The sequence below is a fragment of the Neoarius graeffei genome, chromosome 17, assembly GCF_027579695.1.
Source record: "Neoarius graeffei isolate fNeoGra1 chromosome 17, fNeoGra1.pri, whole genome shotgun sequence".
Lineage (NCBI taxonomy): Eukaryota > Metazoa > Chordata > Actinopteri > Siluriformes > Ariidae > Neoarius > Neoarius graeffei.
In genome coordinates, this window is record NC_083585.1 from 20,301,458 (window position 1) to 20,325,156 (window position 23,699).

Genomic DNA, 23,699 nt, shown 5'->3' on the forward strand with positions numbered 1-23,699 from the left:
TGCTAACTTTAGGACTGCAGTTGTCATGAACAGTTTAGCACTCAAGCTTCCATCAATGAAGAGTTTATAACATCAACGAAACTGTCTTCATGTTAAAACTGTTAATGTTATAGTCATGCTGTCTGTTGTTGCCCAAATGAGGATGGGTTCCCTTTTGAGTCTGGTTCCTCTCAAGGTTTCTTCCTCATGTCATCTGGGGGAGTTTTTCGTTGCCACAGGCTTCCTCATTGGGGATAGATTAGGGATAAAATTAGCTCATGTTTTAAGTTGTTCAACTTGTGTGAAGCTGCTTTGCGACAATGTTTATTGTTAAAAGCGCTATACAAATAAACTTGACTTGACGTTCGCAATTTGTCACAAGCTGTCGCAGCCCAGTGAGATACTGGCTTAAGTGCACGATTATAAATACTAAATGGAAAAAATGCCTTTCCTCAACACCTGTTGTAGCTGTTCCTGATGCTGCAATGCAGGTGTGTATGTGATATATTAGATCCAAATCCATTTTCTCAGCCAACTAACTTTATGTATGGAAAACATTTCACACAGCAAAAACAAGCCTTAACCTAGACAAAACAGACACGAGCAGGCTCAACAAAACCTAAGTGGCTGAGAGAGAGAGAGAGAGAGAGAGAGAGAGAGAATAAAATGTGTCAGCTTTTCAATTTGGACTCGTGAGCTACGAAGCCTTTCTCATCTTTAATTCAGGACCCTGATGGGATGTGGGCTTCTCAGAAGATTGCTCTTCTGATGCTCCATTAAAGTGAAATATTACAAACTAGCAGCATTTCCCCTTGTGTACCACAAGCTTCTCTCTATATCCTATTACAGATGCAAAGAAAAACTAGGTTTTAAAACTAGGCAAAGCAAAATAACGCCATTACAGTGGTTTTAAACTATTCAAACACATGTACAAAGCAAATATGTTCCTGGCATCAGTGGAGAAACTGGACCGAAATCCACATTTCCTGATACAGAGTCACATGACTGGGTAGAAAATCCCCACAGCCTTTTAACGCAAAATTTAATCTGTGGTTCTGAACAACTTTATATTTCGAATGAGGCGCTCACTGTGATCGAACAGTTGTTGAGTCTGGGATGTGTCCTTATACTGTATACAACTGAAAGTTTATTCATAAACTCTAATAATCCAGATACTTTATACAACCCCGATTCCAAAAAAGTTGGGACAAAGTACAAATTGTAAATAAAAACGGAATGCAATGATGTGGAAGCTTCAAAATTCCATATTTTATTCAGAATAGAGCATAGATGACATATCAAATGTTTAAACTGAGAAAATGTATCATTTAAAGAGAAAAATTAGGTGATTTTAAATTTCATGACAACACCACATCTCAAAAAAGTTGGGACAAGGCCATGTTTACCACTGTGAGACATCCCCTTTTCTCTTTACAACAGTCTGTAAACGTCTGGGGACTGAGGAGACAAGTTGCTCAAGTTTAGGGATAGGAATGTTAACCCATTCTTGTCTAATGTAGGATTCTAGTTGCTCAACTGTCTTAGGTCTTTTTTGTCGTATCTTCCGTTTTATGATGCGCCAAATGTTTTCTATGGGTGAAAGATCTGGACTGCAGGCTGGCCAGTTCAGTACCCGGACCCTTCTTCTACGCAGCCATGATGCTGTAATTGATGCAGTATGTGGTTTGGCATTGTCATGTTGGAAAATGCAAGGTCTTCCCTGAAAGAGACGTCGTCTGGATGGGAGCATATGTTGCTCTAGAACCTGGATATACCTTTCAGCATTGATGGTGTCTTTCCAGATGTGTAAGCTGCCCATGCCACATGCACTAATGCAACCCCATACCATCAGAGATGCAGGCTTTTGAACTGAGCGCTGATAACAACTTGGGTCGTCCTTCTCCTCTTTAGTCCGAATGACACGGCGTCCCTGATTTCCATAAAGAACTTCAAATTTTGATTCGTCTGACCACAGAACAGTTTTCCACTTTGCCACAGTCCATTTTAAATGAGTCTTGGCCCAGAGAAGACGTCTGCGCTTCTGGATCATGTTTAGATACGGCTTCTTCTTTAAACTATAGAGTTTTAGCTGGCAACGGTGGATGGCACGGTGAATTGTGTTCACAGATAATGTTCTCTGGAAATATTCCTGAGCCCATTTTGTGATTTCCAATACAGAAGCATGCCTGTATGTGATGCAGTGCCGTCTAAGGGCCCGAAGATCACGGGCACCCAGTATGGTTTTCCGGCCTTGACCCTTACGCACAGAGATTCTTCCAGATTCTCTGAATCTTTTGATGATATTATGCACTGTAGATGATATGTTCAAACTCTCTGCAATTTTACACTGTCAAACTCCTTTCTGATTTTGCTCCACTATTTGTTGGCGCAGAATTAGGGGGATTGGTGATCCTCTTCCCATCTTTGCTTCTGAGAGCCGCTGCCACTCCAAGATGCTCTTTTTATACCCAGTCTTGTTAATGACCTATTGCCAATTGACCTAATGAGTTGCAATTTGGTCCTCCAGCTGTTCCTTTTTTGTACCTTTAACTTTTCCAGCCTCTTATTGCCCCTGTCCCAACTTTTTTGAGATGTGTTGCTGTCATGAAATTTCAAATGAGCCAATATTTGGCATGAAATTTCAAAATGTCTCACTTTCGACATTTGATATGTTGTCTATGTTCTATTGTGAATACAATATCAGCTTTTGAGATTTTGTAAATTATTGCATTCCGTTTTTATTTACAATTTGCACTTTGTCCCAACTATTTTGGAATCGGGGTTGTATTCCCATTGACATATCATATGGCGTACATTTATAATGTCTTAGAGCCTCTAGCACAGCTTGACTTGACTCAACTCGACTCCAGATCCCTCAAGATAAAAGGAAGACATGCATCGAGACGCCTTTGTACGCACTCCAATATCCCCGTCTGTCCAAACAGCTCCGTCACTGGCTATCTGCAGACTAAAACTGAAGGCCTACTTCTTCACTAAACATTTTCACACTGATTAGCCCATCTGTCAAGTTCAAATCAGGGCGAAATTCATACTTTTGGACAGGCTTGTAGGACTCGAGTCCAGGACTCGTGCATTAACTGCATTCGGACTTGTCAATTGGAAATGAGGACTCTGATTTTTTTCTTTATATTTTGTAACATACCGTAATAATTTGGCAGAAAATATTTATATCTACATTAATTTTTATACTAATTTTGTGCAAGAGAATGCATATTCACCTGTTCAGGAACAAACTAACGTTAATGGCGCTAAAATACCTGGAGAGAACGCCCCGAGGATTGTCTGCTTTGCTTATACAGATTTCCCGTGCAGTGGGAAAAAATGCACTGCTGTGTGTTCCATATGTAGAAGAACTATCGAGGAGACGACGGAGACAACCTCGAACTTCAATCACCATTTGGTAAGACTCCACCCAGAGAAGGAAGTGACACGCTATGTTCATTGCTCTGTTGATAGTGTGCGGAGCTTGCTGAGTGATGAACTAGCTAGTGTTAACCCTCTCTCATGTAATTTGCCCTGTTGATAGTGGGCGGGGCTTGCTGAGCGATGAAGAAGCTTTTTATCTGTAGCCTGTTAACTAAAATGTGGCAGTCGAGCAGGAACGTTAGTCCAACACAGTATCAGAGACGCTTTCACATAAAGGCAGCGACAGCCACCGTCAAATGCTGCAGTTGGAGTCTTGTTCTCGGATTCGACTCGAAATTTTCTTTAACGACTCAGACTTGAACACTGGGGAATCAAGACTGGACTCGGACTCGAGGTTTAGTGACTCGACTCCAACCCTTATTATAACCTATATTGTTTGATGGTCGTCGTGATCCGGAGCCGTAAGTCATGTCACATTAAAGTGCGGATGATTTCCGACAATGGCAAACAAAACAATGCGATCATGTGACCAGTACACTCACCCTATATTTTAAATCTATGGGATGTACAGATTGGGACCTCTGGCGTTTAAAGACTGCGGATGCTACTTAATAGAACGCTGGTTTCCAGAATGTGAATCACAAATTCCCACAATGCACATCACATTTTTGTATTGTGATGCATCGTTACACCCCGAGATAATTATTACCTCCGCTCACTTTGTTAGAGGAGGCAATATTTTTGCCTAGGTTTGTGTTTGTTCCCAATGTAACTCAAAAAAAAAAAAAAAAGTAGTGAAATGATTTTGATGAAATTTTGAGGAAAAGTGAGGCAAGGGCCAAGGAACAACTGATTACATTTTGATGCAAATCCAGATATGAACATGGATCCAAGATTTTTTTTTGTCTGTTCCCAAAGTAACTCAAAAAGTAGTGAACAGATTTGGATGAAATTTGGTGGACAGCTTTAGTGTTATCTTCGGTTCAAGTGATTTGATTTTGATGCTGATAATGTGTGTCTTCGCCATACATGTCAACCTTTGGTCAATCAAACCTGTATAACCAACCTCCAAAATCCATATTTCCCTTATAAAATGCTTATAAGATGCAAATTAAAATAATTTACCTAAAATTTGAATGATAATTAACAATGATATATCCAAGTTACTTTTTATTCAATATTAATAACAATAAACCTTCAGAATGAATACAAAGCTCCAATGTTTGACAAAAGCACAAAGTGTCACTCTAATGTTCTGAATTGTACTCCATGACAGCTTTTTTTTAGCACTCTGCACCAATACCTCACGAGGCTGCATGTCACAGCAAGTGTCTGTGTTGATCTTGCCGGAGCGCCCATTCAGAATCTTTTCAGTCGCTAGTGAAAGTCGCTCAGGTGGAAATACGCGTTTCAAACAAAATGTTACTTCCCGGTTGGCGGGATTCTCACAATGTGGTGTGCACATGATCAAAAGTGGAATGATGTCTCGCTACCACAAGATAACACGCAATTTCATAAGACTCTTTACTGGCTGTTTGTGCTTTCTGTGGTGTACAGTAGGTTTGTAAATGTTATGCGCTCTGTTATCGTGGGAATTGATTATAGCTCTAAATAAATATTGAAGTTTTTTTTAAAGAATCCGTATAACTTTATTTGTACGCCCGTATACTACGTTTATTGAATCAAATCCGTATAAAATACGGACATTCTGTATAGGTTGACATGTATGGTCTTCGCCAAAATATACTCTACCGAGTGCCCGCCTTCTAGTTATATAAGTAAGTAGTTGAAATGTTAAATTTATATTTTGTGCATGCATCGACTGTTAGTTTTCTCTTTTTGCTCATCGGTAGAAATATCAAACACATCACACTTCCTTTAGCACAGTTTGCACCTTGTGGTTCAAGTTTAGCAGCTCTACAAAAAAGGGAAGAAGAAAAAAAAAGTCACCCACATCCCAAAATATACGACGACATGTTTGGTAAATTGCACAAGAATGCAATAGCTGCGTTTTCACCTCCACAAAAGAACCGCACTGAGGCGGAAACGCACCAGAGCTTGATTCAAACTGAGAAAATGCTGCATGTGACAACAACATTATATCGGTGTTTAAAAAATAAATAAATAAATAAAACCCTACACTGTTTTTGTTGCTGTACCAACGTGACATGCTGTACTGATTCCTCTCTGGAAGGGCTTTAGCTTGATATTCTTCTTCAACCCTTACCTTTTTGTACTGGCATGTACGAGGTTTGTTTGTTTTTGTTTTTTTCTGACGGAAACTACAAAGCAATTTCTACAAGGACGTTTGCCAAATGCGTCGAATAGAAACGCATCCATGAAAAGCTACAACGGCGAGAGAGAGAAAAATAAAACAGACCCAAATTATCACTTCATCCCATTCTTTCCATGTCTAATTCTATTCATTTAATAATTAATGATGAACTCCCGCTCCTCTTTGAGCGAACGCAATGCTTTTCAAGGCTCACCACTCCTCAGCTATTCACACCACTCAGACGAGGGCTTTAATTACCATAATTGAACACCGGCTGGCTTTCACTACCGCCTTGTCCCACCATCTAGAAGCTGGAACATTCTTGCTGCTGAATAAGGGTACTTGTGTTCCAAGATGTGTAAATCATTGCTTTCTTCCTTCGCCATGGCCCAGTGACATTCAAGGGAAAAGCTGCTTGTTGGCTTTAGTCGATGCGAGTCTCTCGGATTTAACATTGCAGCCCACAAGACAAATATTGTAAAAGTTTGCAACGCTGCAGTCATCTCCTCATGACAATATAATCCTGGGATAGGACCGAAAGAGGCTATTATTCTTCTGGACAGCGTGCTGAGGTCTTTTTTTTACGCAAATCTAGTACTATGCAAGTATAAAAACAGCCACGTGACCTTTGCAACATCAGATATTACGACTGCCAAAAAAAAAAAAGGAAATGCATGAAAAGGTTTACAATCTTTCATGCTGTTATATATTGCCGTGTGTGTGTGTGTGTGTGTGTGGTGTGTGTGTGTTTTGGGGGGGGACAGAATGAGTGCTGCTACAGGCACTGCTGCAAGCATTAAGCCGATGGAGATGACATCATCTCTGCAGTACTGATATCGTGGCCAGCAGTTCAATTTGCATGCAACCAACCAAGTACAAAACCAAAACAAGCTTCCACGTGTGTAAGTAAAAAAAAAAAAAAAAATACATCAACAGATCTACCCGTTTCGTAACACTGGTAAAGTTTTAACTGCTGAGACAACTAAAATTTTTATTAGCCGATGTGTTGAAACATGTCACAGAGTTGATTTATCAGTTCCGTTAATACCCAGGTCTGAACGTCCTGTGCTGCACGAGGCCTGTGTTGATTTTGCTCGAGTGGTGACTCACAGCTTTCTTTCTTTCTTTCCTTGTGACACACTTGAACAGAAAGCTGGTTGGTCTGACCGTGTGTAAAGCCTGAACAGTGTTTTGACTGGCTCCTCTCATCTCACACACACTGTGTTCTCAGTAGGACGTCAATAAAATCTCCTCACCTTCCACCCACTTTAGGTTTTCAGGGTTCTATCATGGGCTTTCGTCCATCCGCGCTCATCCTTTTGGGTAAAAAAAAAAAACACTAAAGTTAACACAAAACCAGAACTCCTTCCCTTAGAGACAAGCACAGCTCCTGTCCATGATTCAGATCCTTATCCGGTCCTATACGGCTCTTGGAATAAGCAAAGCCTCGAGTTCTTTAGCATAGAAACATTATTTATCATAATGTCACGTATGAATGAAAAACTCGCCAAAACGTTTAAAAAAAAAAAAAACACAACCGGTCCGTATTCTTCCTTGTGAACTGGTTCACATCATCCCAAACCACTCATTTTGTTGTTTTAAATGAGAACTGAAGTCATTTTTAAACTTGCTTCATTTCTTAATTAACGTGTTATTCAGTTACGTTTTCGGTTTTAGTAACCTTATATCGTGACTCGTATTGGAAACTACTTGCAATTAAATATTATACTTATCGGCCTATTCGGTTTTTAGCCATGTTGAATGTAGTTCGTTTGGTCCACGGCAGGCATCGCTTATCCGCGCGATCTTCACGAGACTTGTGCGAGACTTCGAAACGTGAAGTGTCAGCGCCGCCATTTTGAGAACTGTTTTCCAAACGAAGTATTGCACAAAAACGAGTTTAAATGACGATTACTGCCTACTTTTTTTTTTCAAACTTTCCTGATTGCTATCAAAACAAACAAAACTTCCGGCTTGATTACGTCAGCATTCGAAAGAGGGCGCGCGCGTCTTTTGACGACGTCGGTAGATGTCGGTCACTTTTGATTTGCGCTGTTCGTTTTACTTCCGTCCTACGATGTCTCGCACAGGTCTCAACAAATCTCGTTTACGGCCATCGCTTTGACATATGGGCTGATATGTTACAGAGCATATTTCAAACACTCAGAACTTGCTATAGCAGCGACAAAATAGCGATCAAAAATGCATTCCGATATTTAATAAAATGAGATAGAATTTTGATAATAATAAAAAAAATTGCCTTCAGTTCTCCTTTAAGAATACACTGTCACATTAGTATTCATGACCCCTACTGCGAATCAATCCTCCAGCCAAAATCAATACCCTTCCCCAATCCAAGAGTAACGCTGCGTGGAAATTACGAGCTGGGATTTTTCCAGAGGAACCTGGAATCTGTATATGAGTGAAGGCCTTCCAGGGATAAAAGGCTAAAACGTAGCAGCTGAGAAAAATGGAGAACAATTACAAAACAGGATTAAATTTAATTAGAATGGGAGATTTACAAAACAGGTCTAGCGCAAGTGCCTGAATTAAAACGGCTTTTTTTCTCTCCCGTCTCGCCCAAACGTTTCTCTCAAGGACTCATTTTCTTACTTTCAATCAGCTTCCCAGAAAGCAGTTATTTATCAGGTGAATCAGTGGAAAGTCCTGACTGAGGTTTTGTTTGGAAAAACACTTAAAGGAATCACAAAGAGATGTGAATCGTTCCGTTTAGCTGCTTTTCATACTTGCACGTGTCAAAACAATGCTCAAGTGTTAACGCGTCGTCAGTGAGGGCCTACCGGGAACAGATTCTTGAGAAAACCAAAAGCAGTGAAGAAATGAAACCACAAGATGAAGCAGAAACTTACTGGTAGTGAATAATACTGTTGTCATAGAAGAGTGGACGCATCTTCAGTCAGTCTTTTCTGTTTGGTTAAATTCTATTATTTGGACTTAAAATAGTTGCATCTGGATCTATAAGGGACTTTTCACATCACACTGATACATCACGATGTCCAAGAAACAGTGCTGAGCGTAAATGAGTGCACCCCCTTTGAAAAGTAACATTTTAAACAATATCTCGAACACAAACAATTTCCAAAATGTTGGCAAGACAAAGTTTAATATAACATCTGTTTAACTTATAACGTGAAAGTAAGGTTAATAATATAACTTAGATTACACATTTTTCAGTTTTACTCAAATTAGGGTGGTGCAAAAATGAGTACACCCCACAACAAAAACTACTCCATCTAGTACTTTGTATGGCCTCCATGATTTTTAATGACAGCACCAAGTCTTCTAGGCATGGAATGAACAAGTTGGCGACATTTTGCAACATCAATCTTTTTCCATTCTTCAACAACGACCTCTTTTAGTGATTGGATGCTGGATGGAGAGTGATGCTCAACTTGTCTCTTCAGAATTCCCCATAGGTGTTCGATTGGGTTCAGATCAGGAGACGTACTTGGCCACTGAATCACTTTCACCCTGTTCTTCTTCAGAAATCCAACAGTGGCCTTAGATGTGTGTTTAGTCATGTTGGAAAAGTGCACGACGACCAAGGGCACGGAGTGATGGTAGCATCTTCTCTTTCAGTATAGAGCAATACGTCTGTGAATTCATGATGCCATCAATGAAATGCAGCTCCCCGACACCAGCAGCACTCATGCAGCCCCACATAAGGACGCTGCCACCACCATGTTTCACTGTAGGCACCATGCATTTTTCTTTGTATTCCTCACCTTTGTGACGCCATACAGTTTTGAAGCCATCAGTTCCAAAAACATTTATCTTGGTCTCATCACTCCAGAGTATCGAGTCCCAGTAGTCTTCATCTTTGTCAGCATGGGCCCTGGCAAACTCTAGGCGGGCTATTTTGTGCCTGGGCTTTAGGAGAGGCTTCTTTCATGGATGGCATCCATGCATGCCATTCCTCTGCAGCGTACACCATATTGTGTCACGGGAAATAGTCACCCCAGTTTGGCTTTCTACTTCTTTAGATAACTGCAGTGAACTTGCATGCCGATTTTCTTCAACCCTTCTCATCAGAAGACGCTCCTGTCGAGGTGTTAACTTCCGTGGACGACCTGGACGTCTCTGTTACCCCTTTTCCACCAAATCAGTTCCAGGGCTGGTTCGGGGCCAGTGCTGGTGCTGGTTCACAACCCGTTCAACTTGCGAGCCAGCTGAGAACCAGTTTGCTTTTCCATAGCTCGCGGTGCTAAGCGGAGCCACGTCATTACGTCGCTGTATACATCAGTTACGTCGCTACGTTTACATAAACCTTGGCGCGAATATCAAAGCAAAAACAACACGGAAGAAGCAGCAGCAGCAACAACAACAATAATGGATGACTTAGCGTTTGTACAGCTGCTGCTTCTCGCCGCTTAAAAATGGCGATCTTTCGCGGTCTTGTTATTGTTGTTGGTCTTAACAACTCCGACCCCCGCTGACGTAAGCGGTTCTTTCCTCTGGCCCAGCAGAGAGTTGGTGCTAGCCTGGAACTGGTTTTTCTGGCCCCAGAGCCAGTTCTTTGTCAGTGGAAACAGAAAACCCGGTTCCAAACTAAGCACTGGCCCCGAACCAGCCCTGGAACTGCTTTGGTGGAAAAGGGGCATGTGAGATGGTTGCAGTTCCATTTTTCTTAAATTTTTGTACCACTTTTGCTACAGTATTCTGACTGATAAGTAAAGTTTTGCTGATCTTCTTGTAGCCTTCACCTTTGTGGTGTAAAGAAATTATTTTCTTTGGGGAATTCTGAAGAGACAAGTTGAGCATCACTCTCCATCCAGCATCCAGTCACTAAAAGAGCTCATTGTTGAAGAATGGAAAAAGATTGATGTTGCAAAATGTCGCCAACTTGTTCATTCCATGCCTAGAAGACTTGGTGCTGCCATTAAAACTCATGGAGGCCATACAAAGTACTAGATGTAGGAGTTTTTTTGTGGTCATTTTTGCGCCACCCTAATTTGAGTAAAACTGAAAAACGTGTAATCTAAGTTATATTATTAACCTTACTTTCCCGTTATAAGTTAAACAGATGTTATATTAAACTTTGTCTTGGCAACATTTTGGAAATTGTTTGTGTTCATTGAGATATTGTTTAAAATGTTACTTTTCAAAGGGGGTGCACTCATTTACACTGAGCACTGTAGTTCAAATCAAATATACAACGAAGGCGATGAAGGCAAGAGCTAGACAACAAAACATCCTGAAAATCTATAATACAGAGTCATAGTGACTTATACGAGCTCCATGCAAATCTCTGAGAGCACTTCATGAAGGATTTCCTGTGTGCAGCGGTCAGAGTCTGTCAGCTGTTTTGTTTGTTTACTGTCACTAAAGAGGTTCTTCCTGTTTTGCTTCATGCTGAAGGAAACACACAAGTTTGAATTTGTGCTGAATTATGAGTTCAGTCCTTCTCTCGCTCTTGCTGTTGCTCTCGCTCTCTGTCTCGCTCCTCATACGCCAAGACATTTTGCTATGCCAATCATTTGGTCAGTTATCAAACTTGGATACGCAGATATAATAATATATAGCGGCGTCTTCTACCCACACTGACCAGTTTTACAGGGCTCCCGAGTGGAGCAGCAGAAAAGCGTTCACCCTATAATCTGGAGATGGCAAGCTCAAATCCTGATGATCTCACAGCTATCCAAGGCATGTTGCCAGGAGCCTAAGAGAGCAAAATTGGCATACTGTCTCTTTGCTGTCAATTACATCGGCGCTAGCCAATCACGGGTGTCTATGAGCTCAGACATGATGATGTTCGTCCTTTGGGGTCGAAGATGACCATGACTTCATTTTGTTGGGTGGCGGTCGGTTGTGGGTCCGGAGGTGACTGGTGAGGCCAATCTGGGCTTTGAAGGTACGCATGTGTGGGTAGGTGCTATAGTAGGGGTGGTGATAGTTTCTAATCATGCTATCTGTTATCACCCAAATGAGGATGGGTTCCCTTTTGAGTCTGGTTCCTCTCAGGGTTTCTTCATGTCGTCTGAGGGAGTTTTTCCTTGTCACCGTCGCCACAGGCTTGATCATTGGGGATAGGTTAGGGATAAAATTAGCTCATGTTTAAAGTCATTAAAATTCTGTAAAGCTGCTTTGCGACAAGGTCGATTGTTAAAAAGCGCTATAAAAATAAACTCGACTTGATTTGATAGTTTGAGTCTTCCACGCAGCTCGTTTCTTCTGGGCCTCGGCGATGCATTTCATCTATTATGGGACCAGAAGCACTAAATCAACATTGCGTTCTTCTTGCCTCCAAGTGGGAGCTGAAGTGTCATCAGGCGATCATTGATGCCCTCTGGGAGTTTGGCAAGTTTCTGGGTGAGGTGGAAGCTTTCCGTAGCTCAGGCATATGGAAGTTGGCGCTTTCCTCCGAGTGTGTTGTGCCGCCCCCTAACGTTGCATAAAATGTGGTTGGTGGCAGGCTTGTAGTATTCGAGTCCGACTCGTGCCCTTTATTTTTTGGAACATGCCATAATAATTTGACATAAGATATTTATATCTCCATTAATTTTTGTAATAATTTCATGCAAGAGTGTCAACACCTGCACATCAGATAGACTCTTGGGCACGCTCTGGACAGCATGCGCGTGCTGTAAACGACTTGCACCTGCACAGGATTAAGGCGCAATCAGCACGCCAATATAAAAACTGAAAACGCACTTACTTTGCGAAGTATTGAGTTGCATTGCTTATACATTACCGAGCCTTATTTCCTTGTTTGGGTTCCTGATCCCTGATTTCCTGTTTCTCGTCTTTGATTCTGCTGAGTCTACGATAGCCTGTTTGTGCCTCGCAGTTTCAATGTTTTACGATTTTGCCTGCCGTTCTGGATTGTTTACCATCTTCGCTTGTATTAATAAACACACCTTCTGCACTTACATCCGTCTCCCAACCATATCTGACAGGATACTTCACACTCCCTGACAAAGAGAAGCACATTCACCTGTTCATACGTCATGTTCAGGAACAAACTAACGTTACTGGTGCTGAAACAGCCACCGTCAAATGGTACGGTTGGAGTCTTGTTCTCGACTCGGATCAATAGTGGACTTGACTTGAAATTTTCTTTAATGACTCAGACCTGATCACTGGGGACTCGAGAGTGGACTTAGACTCGAGGTTTAGTGATTCGACTACAACACTGGTTGGTGGTCATCACATGCCTCAGAGGAAGCGCATGATGACCTCCGCCCTCCCTGTGTGATAGGGGAGATCTGTCGGGTGGGAATAGTCCATCCTGAAACACATTAACTGTCTTTACATTGAACCGGTGCTGCATTTTATTATTCCTGAGAAAAGTGAGCATGCATTTCATAGAAAGAGAGGAGAAACATTTTCCACAACCGGTCTTCAATGAAGCAGTTAGCTTCGAAAAAACAAAAGAACAGCTTCTTCTCTCGCTCGCCATTTTCCAATGAGATTCAAACTCATTAAGCAGAACTCGAATGTAATAGTAGTAGAAACAGCAAATGTTAGACTCGCAATCTACGAGATGACAAACACCATTGATGGCGGTCTTTAGTATTTAAGCTTTGGATCTGTTTGAGCCGAGTTTTACATATCAGGAGGTGAGACGGATGAACAGACTACAAGACTAAAGCCCTGCTGCATCGCTTTCTTTCGGAAGACATGATTTCTCATTGGCACCAGTATCCACATGGCACTGAGGATAAAACTGCTAATCAAAGTGAAAACAGAATTGTTAATAATGAGCAATTCCAGCATTATGGACGTGACACTTGAACTCAAAATGGCAACAAATGACCCAGTGCATGTTTTATTGTCTCCCAGTATTTAAACAGGTGTTGCATATTTTAAGGCTGTTCCATACCGGAGAAGTGATAGAACAAGAACAATTCCCATAGTACATCTAGGGCATGCCAGAAAACGCCAATAAAAGATGCGTTATGGATGTGACAGAAAAAGTATCACTTTTCTTGGGTGACTGTACATTTTTATCAAACTCTGTGAAATTGTAAACCTAATGTCGAAATGGAGATATCCATTTGATAGAGGGGTCCAAGGTGAATATTAAAAAATCTTTGTTTAAAATATTTTGTATTTCATGCAGAGTTTCGAAAGGAAAAGTCAGCGTTATGGATGTGACGAAATTCCGTTATGGATGTGACGCGTCTGAAATAGACATGGCATATGTTTAGAAAATCAGCAATTTAACCACCATAACCCTTTGAAAAACTCTCTAAATATCAGCTAAAACTATCAAAGTTCTTAAATAATATTTAGGATGGCTATTGTTTTGCTGTTTTGTGGATTTTAGCATACATTTCTGTGGCTTGTGGCAATAATATAGAATTGTACATGATCAAAGTTGATTTTAGCTTGGGTTTTACATTATAAGAAAGAAAGACTGACTGTGACATATTAGTTTGGTTACAAATTGGTTCAACTTATTCACATCTGTAAAATACAGGCCTAGGTGATATCTCTGGGAGTGGTTTTGATGTATTACATGTTGCTTTATTTTTGCATGGTGAGGTTGACATTTACATGGAATTGCCCTAATGAAGGAAGTGCAAACCATAAACATTAAAAAAAAAAGTATTTATAAACTAGATCTCTTGCACAGTGAAAGATACAAGTCATTCCATTGGATTTCTCCTTACATTTATTGCTTAAAAATGGTACCAGCTAAAACTGTTACTTTGCAGTACACTATTCTGGGACTCTTCCTCCCACGACATCTATTCACTGCTTTTGTTATTTATTTAGAACGGATGTATTTCATGAGGTATGTGCTGTGTGTCTTATGACCGTACAGTCAGAAGACAATACTGTAAGACTTAAGAGCCAACGGTTGAGCTGCATGAGGGGGGAAAAAAGTGTAACTGGTTTGACTGACTGTTCATTTATTCAAGTCCTCATCAAGTTAAATTGTTTAAATGAGAACTGAAGTCGTTTTTAAACTTGCTTTCTTAATTAACGTGTTATTCAGTTACGTTTCCGGTTTTAGTAACCTTATATCGTGACTCGTATCGGCAACTAACTGCAATTAAATATTATACTTATCGGCCTATTCGGTTTCTAGCCGTGTTGAATTTAGTCCGTTTGGTCCACGGCAGGCGTCGCTTATCCGCGCGATCTTCACGAGACTTGTGCGAGACTTCGAAACGTCAAGTGTCAGCCAGGTGTCAGTGCCGCCATTTTGAAAACTGTTTTCCAAACGAAGTATTGCACAAAAACAAGTTTAAATGACGATTACTGCCTACTTTTTTCAAACTTTCCTGATTGCCATCAAAACAAACAAAACTTCCAGCTTGATTACGTCAGCATTCGAAAGAGGGCGGCACGTCTTTTGACAACGTTGGCGGATGTCGGTCACTTTGATTTCCGCTGTTCGTTTTACTTCCGTCCTACGATGTCTCGCACAGGTCTCAACGAATTTCGTTTATGGCCGTCGCTTTGACATATGGACTGATATATTACAGAGCATATTTCAAACACTCAGAACTTGCTATAGTAGCGACAAAATAGCGATCAGAAATGCATTCCGATATTTAATAAAATGAGATAAATAGAATTTTGATAATAAAAAAATTTGCTATCAGTTCTCCATTAAGAGATTCACTACTATTGTATATCACACCGGGGTGCTAATATTTTCTGTAAGTAAATCTAAATGTTATTAGCTTTCTCCAAGCTTTGTAAAGTCACATCAGGTCTGTTTTCTATGATTGCCAATTCTAATTACTGTGTTATAACTGCAAGTGTGTTTTTAATGGCTGCTTGGTTGTGACTTGTGGGCTGTGGGAGCGTTTATGGTCGCTCATCTAGCATGCGAGGTGAAAATGCTGGGATCTTCTTCACTGGAACAATATTCCTCTTGCAATCTGGTCTGACTTGCCTATACGGCGAGGGAGAAGACTTCTAAAAAAGCACATGACTCTGTGCTTTCTCAGCCAAACCAACCTTCCATTAACCTCGTACGAGTTGGTGGTTCCAGACTTACATTCCTCATTCTAATACTCCATACACGTCTATTAGCTTCACTCCAGCTACTGAATACTTAAATGATAGTTAACGCATGTTTTAATGCTTTAAGCTAAATAACTAAAGATGATGAAATTTGAAATGAGGTTCTTCTAATGCTGCCAAGCTACAGAGTGCCTTCCATAAGTATTGACACTCCCCTCTGTCCTTGAATACTTGTACACTCACAATTGCGAAATTGAAGGTGACGTTGGAGCTCAAGATCAAAGAATTCAAAGACGGAGAAGTGGGAGAAGGTAAACTTCATGAAGGCTGGAACAACAAGTGGACTGAAGAAGAACGGGCGCAAGGCCATGGTGATGGACGGTAGATGGGAAGGACAGTGGTAGATTCGTGTGGACTTGGAAAACTTTATGGCATTTCTTCTGATAAGGACAATGAAAAGACCGGACACTGTTATATGGAACGAAGAACGGAAGATCGGGATTGTTATGGAACTAACGGCGAGTTGGGAAGACATCATCAACGATACTGAAAGAAGATGCAGAGAACTGATTGAGAACTGTAAGGGTGCAGGTTGGAAGGTAGAATACCCTTATATTGGAGTTGGTGCAAAGGGATATATCGAAAAAGCTTTACTTAATCTCTTCAGATATCGCTTTTGTTTTAGTCCTACAGAGACCCGAAAGCTTATCACAGCTGTGCAAGGTAAAGTAGAAAAGGCTCTGTGATGGTTGTGGTTGAAAAGAGATGATCAAGTATGGTTGGAGCGTTAGGTGAAACATCGACGCATGATACCTCCTCACGGAGGAGCCCCGCCGTACCAGTCCTACCAGTCGAGGATAAGGGGCCGGAACTGGCTGGTACGGTATCCTCCTGATGATGTCGTTAGTCTGATCCAGGAATGGAGCTGTTAGCTATGAAGCATCTCCTGTAGATGTTTGTGACCCCACAACTGTGCAATTTTTGATTTGGAAATAATTATGTAAATTATATTGGGGTTTTTCCCCCCCTCCACTTCAATATGGTTTTTCATGTAGGTTCATGAATACAATTCTACTGAACTGTATTTCAAATCCAGGTGTGTAACACCACAAAACGTGGAAAACCTCAAGGAGGGTCAAGAAAACGAGGATTTGAACATGAACATTCACATCTGCTATGTTGTTGTGACAAAACTAAAAAAAAAAATAATTCTCCTATGAACTCACCTCATTTATGCCCTGTCAGGTTTACACCTCACACTCGATAATAGCAGGGATGAGAATGAAAAATATTTGAAAAGTCTGAAAAAACTAGGGCGGGGCCCATGGCCCAGGGGGCGGGGCCCGGGGCCCAGGGGGGCGGGGCCCGGGGCCCAGGGGGCGGGGCCCAGGGGTTCCAGGGGCTAATGACTTTTGGCTATTTTTTATTTATTTTTTTTACCCCAAAACCATTAATTTTATCAGCAAAAAGTTGCAATGTATTTGGAAATAAATTCCCCTTCTTGGTGGACTCCCAGGTGAAAATGATTAATATGGTACAAGAGACTTGTTTTTAATCAGTTCACATTTGATGATTTCGAAAAATCAATGCACCTTTTAATATAAACGAGCTCGACAGTGTTATATTTCTGCATTTTAGCTATTCATGTCTTTGAATACTCTAATCCTTTACAATGAAGTGCAAACCAGAAAAAAGTTCTGTCATATAATTCTCTTAAGCTTTCTTCTGATGTTATCATGGTAGCAGGAGCTCTTGCATATTAAGCAGGCAACATTCAACATCACTCATCACTTCCCTTTCAACTGTTGCGTGTACTAACGAGGTTTTATCTGGACAGGATGTTGTGTAATGTAATGCATATACCATATGGTCAATTTGAAGATCGAGATGGTGATTTTGAGTTAAAGAACAGGCATGTACAATGGGCATTACAAATTGGAAAAAAATTTTTAAATCAAAAACTATAAGTTCATCTCGGCCTAAAAAAATGTGGGCAGACGCTCCTGCGCGGCACATCCCAGCAATTCCCCCCCCAGGAAATGAGCAATAAGGAGGAGTTTTATACACGGTATCATACCTAAAATTTTATCAGAAATATAGATATGATACTATGATTCTCCCCAACAGGCTACATTAGACAAGCTAACCTCATTTATAAAAAGATACACACTTATATATGACGTGTATTTGATATATATGATGTATATTCATACATTGTTACTTTACGGAAATCTTCAGTAAGTTTGGTCTTTTCATGACAGCCTGTTGTTGACCTAAATATAATGCACATGAAATGACACTCCTCACCTCAACATGTCCTTTACAATCATTTACTGTAAGCCACCATGGGCAATGCTGAAACCACTGCTGCAAACAGTACATCGCGCGAAACTGTCATTATTTTCTACCCTTATTAGACAGGGAGATTATTAGACAGGGAGATTATTAGACAGGGAGATTATTAGACAGGGAGATTCTTTTGTGTAATCTGAGCTGAAGTGGGTTTTGTACTTTCGTTTTTTGGGGCGCGCGCTCTCTCTCTGCTATGCCAGTCGGTCCTCGAAGAAAGGGATAAAAGCCCGCCCACACTGAAAGCTGATTGGCTTATTTTGCTGAGTAACCCAATCAGGATGCTCTTTGTCTGGCATGCGCTACATGAACAGGCACACAGGCAGTGTTGCCACATTGGGTGGTTTTAAGTGCATTTTGGCGGGTTTTGAACATATTTTGGGATGGAAAACGTCAGCAATATCTGGCAACACTGCACACAGTCTCCCTCGCGCGCGCACATTCTAAGATGCGTGATGCAGACCTTAATGTTGCACGCGCACGCTCTTGCTCGCTTCTATCAATATGCAGGAGACTCCCGGAAGTTCCGGGAGACTTGGGATGTCTGCGTTATAAGGTGACCACAGATCGTTAATCATACCCCCCCCCGAAAATTTCTCAACGGATTTACATCGATCTCAAAAATGATCATTTTGGTCTGAAAAAGTCGGAAATCCGCCGATCGGCGGAAAATTCTCATCCCTGTAATAGTGATGTCCGTAAAACGACACAGACGTGCATCAACAAAAACAAAGATATAAGGTTCGCTCTTTTCCACAGAACAGCAACAGGTTGGTCACTAGAAGAGCACTCGGTAAAGTTCATACCGCCACCAAATCAAATATTTGATTTGCATCAAAATCTAATCAATTGTTCTTCAGCCTGTGGTTCAGCTTTCCTCAAAATTTGATCAAAATCCATTGACTACTTTTTGAGTTACGCTGGGAACAGGCAAACAAAAATAAACAAACAGAGGAGAAAACATGATCTCCAACAAAGTTGTCAGAGGTAATAAAGCATGAGAGATCTCAAACACACACACACCTTTAGTGAATCACACTAGAACGGCGGCTACAATTACCGACACCTTTTCAGATTTACCAATAAAACACAATTTTACAAAAGTGAGTTTCAGTTCCAACAGTTATTATTGGTTAATCAATCAACCGGAAGACCGCCCTCGCCCTTTGATCTTGTCGTCTGATGACGCAGCTCATTACCTGAGACGGAATTTTTTTATCACAATCAGCAATTTGATGAAAACCCGGACGTTCTCATCGCAGGTGAGCATGGTGGAAAGATCATGGACATGTTTTTACTGATCAAATTCACCGATATTTCATGATCTCCTCGTCGAAACCTGCTTTGTTTCTTACTCTTTCATTTGACAGTCGCCGTTTTGTATCTAAACGCGCGTTTGAGAATCACGTGAGGTGTCGATAATAGTGATCACTTTCACCGGTGTCCACCATTATCGACACCCTGTGGAATTAAGGGACATTTACAACTGTTATGGATCGATCTTTGTGTAACATTGTTGAAGTAGATGAAGTGCTTTAAAAAAATAAAAGTGCTCTGATTTATAATAATTTTTCTCTGATTCATAACAGAATGGAATGTTTATAGAGTATTTGGAATCCAATTGCAATAAATAGAATTAGAGCAGAATTAAATTCCGAGCATATAAAACTAGGAACATGCTTGAAATATTCAGATTTTTCTATACCAGTCAGAATTTTTTTTTTTGCAGTTTGTTGTAAATATCGACCACATATTACAATATCAGGAGACATTTTATATTTTGGTTTGAGGAATGGCACGCGACCTTTGACCTGGATGTTCATGTGGTTACAATCTCAATTCCCTGTTGGCGTTTATTAGTAAACTATAAAACTAGAAATTAATACAAACAACAATGAATGATGAACAAAATGTGATCTACGAAAATACTGAGAAAGCGGGTAGAAAGTGGAACAAAGATTTTCTGACGCAGGTTAAACATTATCAGTTCATTTGTTTACAAACATTAGAATTACTTCCTTATTTACGTAAACACCCACATCTATATATTTATATAAAAGATGTTTTGTATTAAATATAAGTTTATGTAAAAAATTTTAAATAAAAACTATGTTTTGTTAACTTAATACCACATACTGATTTTTTTTTATAAATAATCATCTAGGTGTCGATAACTGTGGACAAAGGTGTCAATAATTGTGGAATGGTGTCGATAACTGTGGACAAAGGTGTTGATAATTGTGGAACGGTGTCGATAAGTGTGGACAAAGGTGTCAATAATTGTGGAACGGTGTCGATAACTGTGGACAAAGGTGTCAATAATTGTGGAACGGTGTCGATAACTATGGACAAAGGTGTCGATAACTGTGGAATGGTCTCATGTGATCTGATACACTAAGTAATCGGGAATCAACTCTTTTTTTCCTCCAGTGGAAGTTTGTGTAATTATTCATGCACAACATACGTATTGAAAGTCTTTTCTACTTTTGCAACAGCGTAAAGATGGTTAAGGTGTTGATCATTGTGGAACGGTGTCAATAACTGTGGACAAAGGTGGTGATAATTGTGGAATGGTGTCGATTACTGTGGACAAAGGTGTCGATAATTTTGGAACGGTGTCAATAACTGTGGACAAAGGTGTCGATAATTGTGGAACGGTGCCGATAACTGTGGACAAAGGTGTCGATAATTGTGGAACGGTGTCGATAACTGTGGACAAAGGTGTCGACAATTGTGGAACGGTGTCGATAACTGTGGACAAAGGTGTCGATAATTTTGGAACGGTGTCGATAACTGGACAAGGGTGTCGATAATTTTGGAACGGTGTCGATAACTGTGGACAAAGGTGTCGATAATTGTGGAACGGTGTCGGTAATTGTGTAACGGTGTCGATAACTGCGGACAGAGGTGTCGATAATTGTGGAACGGTGTCGATAACTGTGGACAGAGGTGTTGATAATTGTGGAATGGTGTCGATAACTGTGGACAAAGGTGTCGATAATTGTGGAACGGTGTCGATAACTGTGGACAAAGGTGTCGATAATTGTGGAACGGTGTCGATAACTGCGGACAGAGGTGTCGATAATTGTGGAACGGTGTCGATAACTGGACAAAGGTGTCGATAACTGTGGACAAAGGTGTCGATCATTGTGGAACGGTGTCGATAACTGTGGACAAAGGTGTCGATAATTGTGGAACGGTGTCGATAACTGTGGACAAAGGTGTCGATAATTGTGGAACGGTGTCGATAACTGTGGACAAAGGTGTCGATCATTGTGGAACGGTGCCGATAACTGTGGACAAAGGTGTCGATAATTGTGGAACGGTGCCGATAACTGTGGACAAAGGTGTCGATAATTGTGGAACGGTGCCGATAACTGTGGACAAAGGTGTCGATAATTGTGGAACGGTGCCGATAACTGTGGACAAAGGTGTCGATAATTTTGGAACGGTGTCGACAACCGTGGACAAAGGTGTTAATAATTTTGGAACGGTGTCGATAACTGTAGACAAAGGTGTTGATAACTGTGGAACAGTGTCAGGTGATCTGATACACTAAGTAATCAGGAATCAACTCTTTTTTTTTCCTCCAGTGGAAGTTTGTGTAGTTATTCATGCACAATTTACGGATTGAAAGTCTTTTCTACTTTTGCAACGGCGTAAAGATGGTTAAGGTGTCGATAATTGTAGCCGCCACTCTACACGGTGATACACCGCTTGGTGCAAAACAACTTCTCTTGGTTTAAGAACTCAATCTGACCTGAACATCCAACTCCATGCTGTTAAATTAATAATACTGGGATAAAAAACACCCAGGATTTAATTCGGATTCGGCTGATCTCTGATTATTCTGCTTGATCAGGTGTGTATTAATCGCTGTGTTGTTTTTATTGATCTGACACTTGAGAACAGGTGAGAGATGGAGGTTTGTTTTGTTTCTGCCTGAACTCAGATAAATCAGTCAGTCAGTCATCATGAGTGTAGAGTATCCATCACTCCTCACAGTAAATGATGTGGTGTGTGCAGTGTGTGAGGATGATGAGGAGGAGGAGGAGGAGGAGGACAGGCAGGTCTCGCGCGCTGCTGGGCTGAAGGTGAGCTCCGGGGCGGAGCGGGCAGGCAGGGCAGGAGCGCGTGCGGCGGACTGATGGCTGATGCGGGAGGGTTAACGCTCCTCTCTGACTGACGGCGCGCGCGCGGATGGAAAGGGAAACTGGTCTTACCCGTCCGTAAACCCTCGGGCCGGCGGAGTCCGCGCTGCTCCTGCGGGCTCGCTGCTGCTGCTGCTGCTGCCGCTCCGCGCGGCTCTCCGGGACATCCTCAGACACTCCGAGCAGGGAAAAGCCTCTGTCCTGCGGCAGCATGAGCCGGGGGTCCGGGTGAAGCCGGAGCGTGGAGCAAAGCGAGCAGGGAACCAGCAACACCAGCACAAACACCGCGCAGCGACCCGCAACGAGCATCGTACCCGTCCGCCTCGCCGCCATGTTTGTTTGTGTGTGCGCGCGAGCGCGTGTCTATGTGGTTTTGGGTGTGTGTGGAAGAGCGCCTCGAGCGGCGGAACCGCACACACACACACACACACCATACACACACACACACACACACCATACACACACACACCTTCACCATACACACACACACACACACACACACACCATACACACACACACCTTCACCATACACACACACACCTTCACCATACACACACACACACACCTTCACCATACACACACACACACCTTCACCATACACACACACACACCACCTTCACCATACACCCAAGCACACCATACACACACACACCTTCACCATACACACATACACCACCTTCACCATACACACACACACGCACCTTCACCATACACCCAAGCACACCATACACACACACACCTTCACCATACACACACATACACACACCTTCACCATACACACACACACACACACACACACCTTCACCACACACACACACACACACACACACACCTTCACCATACACACACACACACACACACACACACACACACACACCACCATACACACACACACACACACACACACACCTTCACCATACACACACACACACACACACCATACACACACACACACACCTTCACCATACACACACACACGTTCACCATACACACACACCATACACACACACACCTTCACCATACACACACACACACACACACACACCTTCACCATACACACACACCTTCACCATACACACACACACACACACACACACACACACACACACACAACCATACACACACACACACACCCCTTCACCATACACACACACACACCTTCACGATACACACACCTTCACAATACACACACACCACCTTCACCATACACACACACACCACCTTCACCATACACACACAGACCACCTTCACCATACACACACACACACCCCTTCACCATACACACACACACACACACACACACACACACACCACCTTCACCATACACACACACACACACACACACACCACCTTCACCATACACACACAGACACACCTTCACCATACACACACACACACACACACACACACACACCTTCACCATACACACACACACACACACACACACACACACACACACACACCTTCACCATACACACACACACATACACACACCTTCACCATACACACACACACACACACACACACACCTTCACCACACACACACACACACACACACACACCTTCACCATAAACACACACACACACCTTCACCATACACACACACACCTTCA

At 41.7% G+C, this 23,699-nt stretch overlaps 1 protein-coding gene across 2 annotated transcripts in view; it reads right to left on the reverse strand.

The window, feature by feature from the left end:
- The window catches only part of sorl1 (sortilin-related receptor, L(DLR class) A repeats containing), a 219,033-nt gene extending 196,591 nt beyond the window's left edge, over window positions 1-22,442 (reverse strand). For both annotated transcript variants that reach the window (XM_060943822.1, XM_060943821.1), the window contains exon 1: window positions 22,159-22,442. In XM_060943822.1, the coding sequence (XP_060799805.1) occupies window positions 22,159-22,419 (261 nt within the window). In that variant the 5' untranslated portion in view covers window positions 22,420-22,442. The remainder of the gene's footprint in view (window positions 1-22,158) is intronic.
- Between the last annotated feature and the right edge of the window lie 1,257 nt (window positions 22,443-23,699).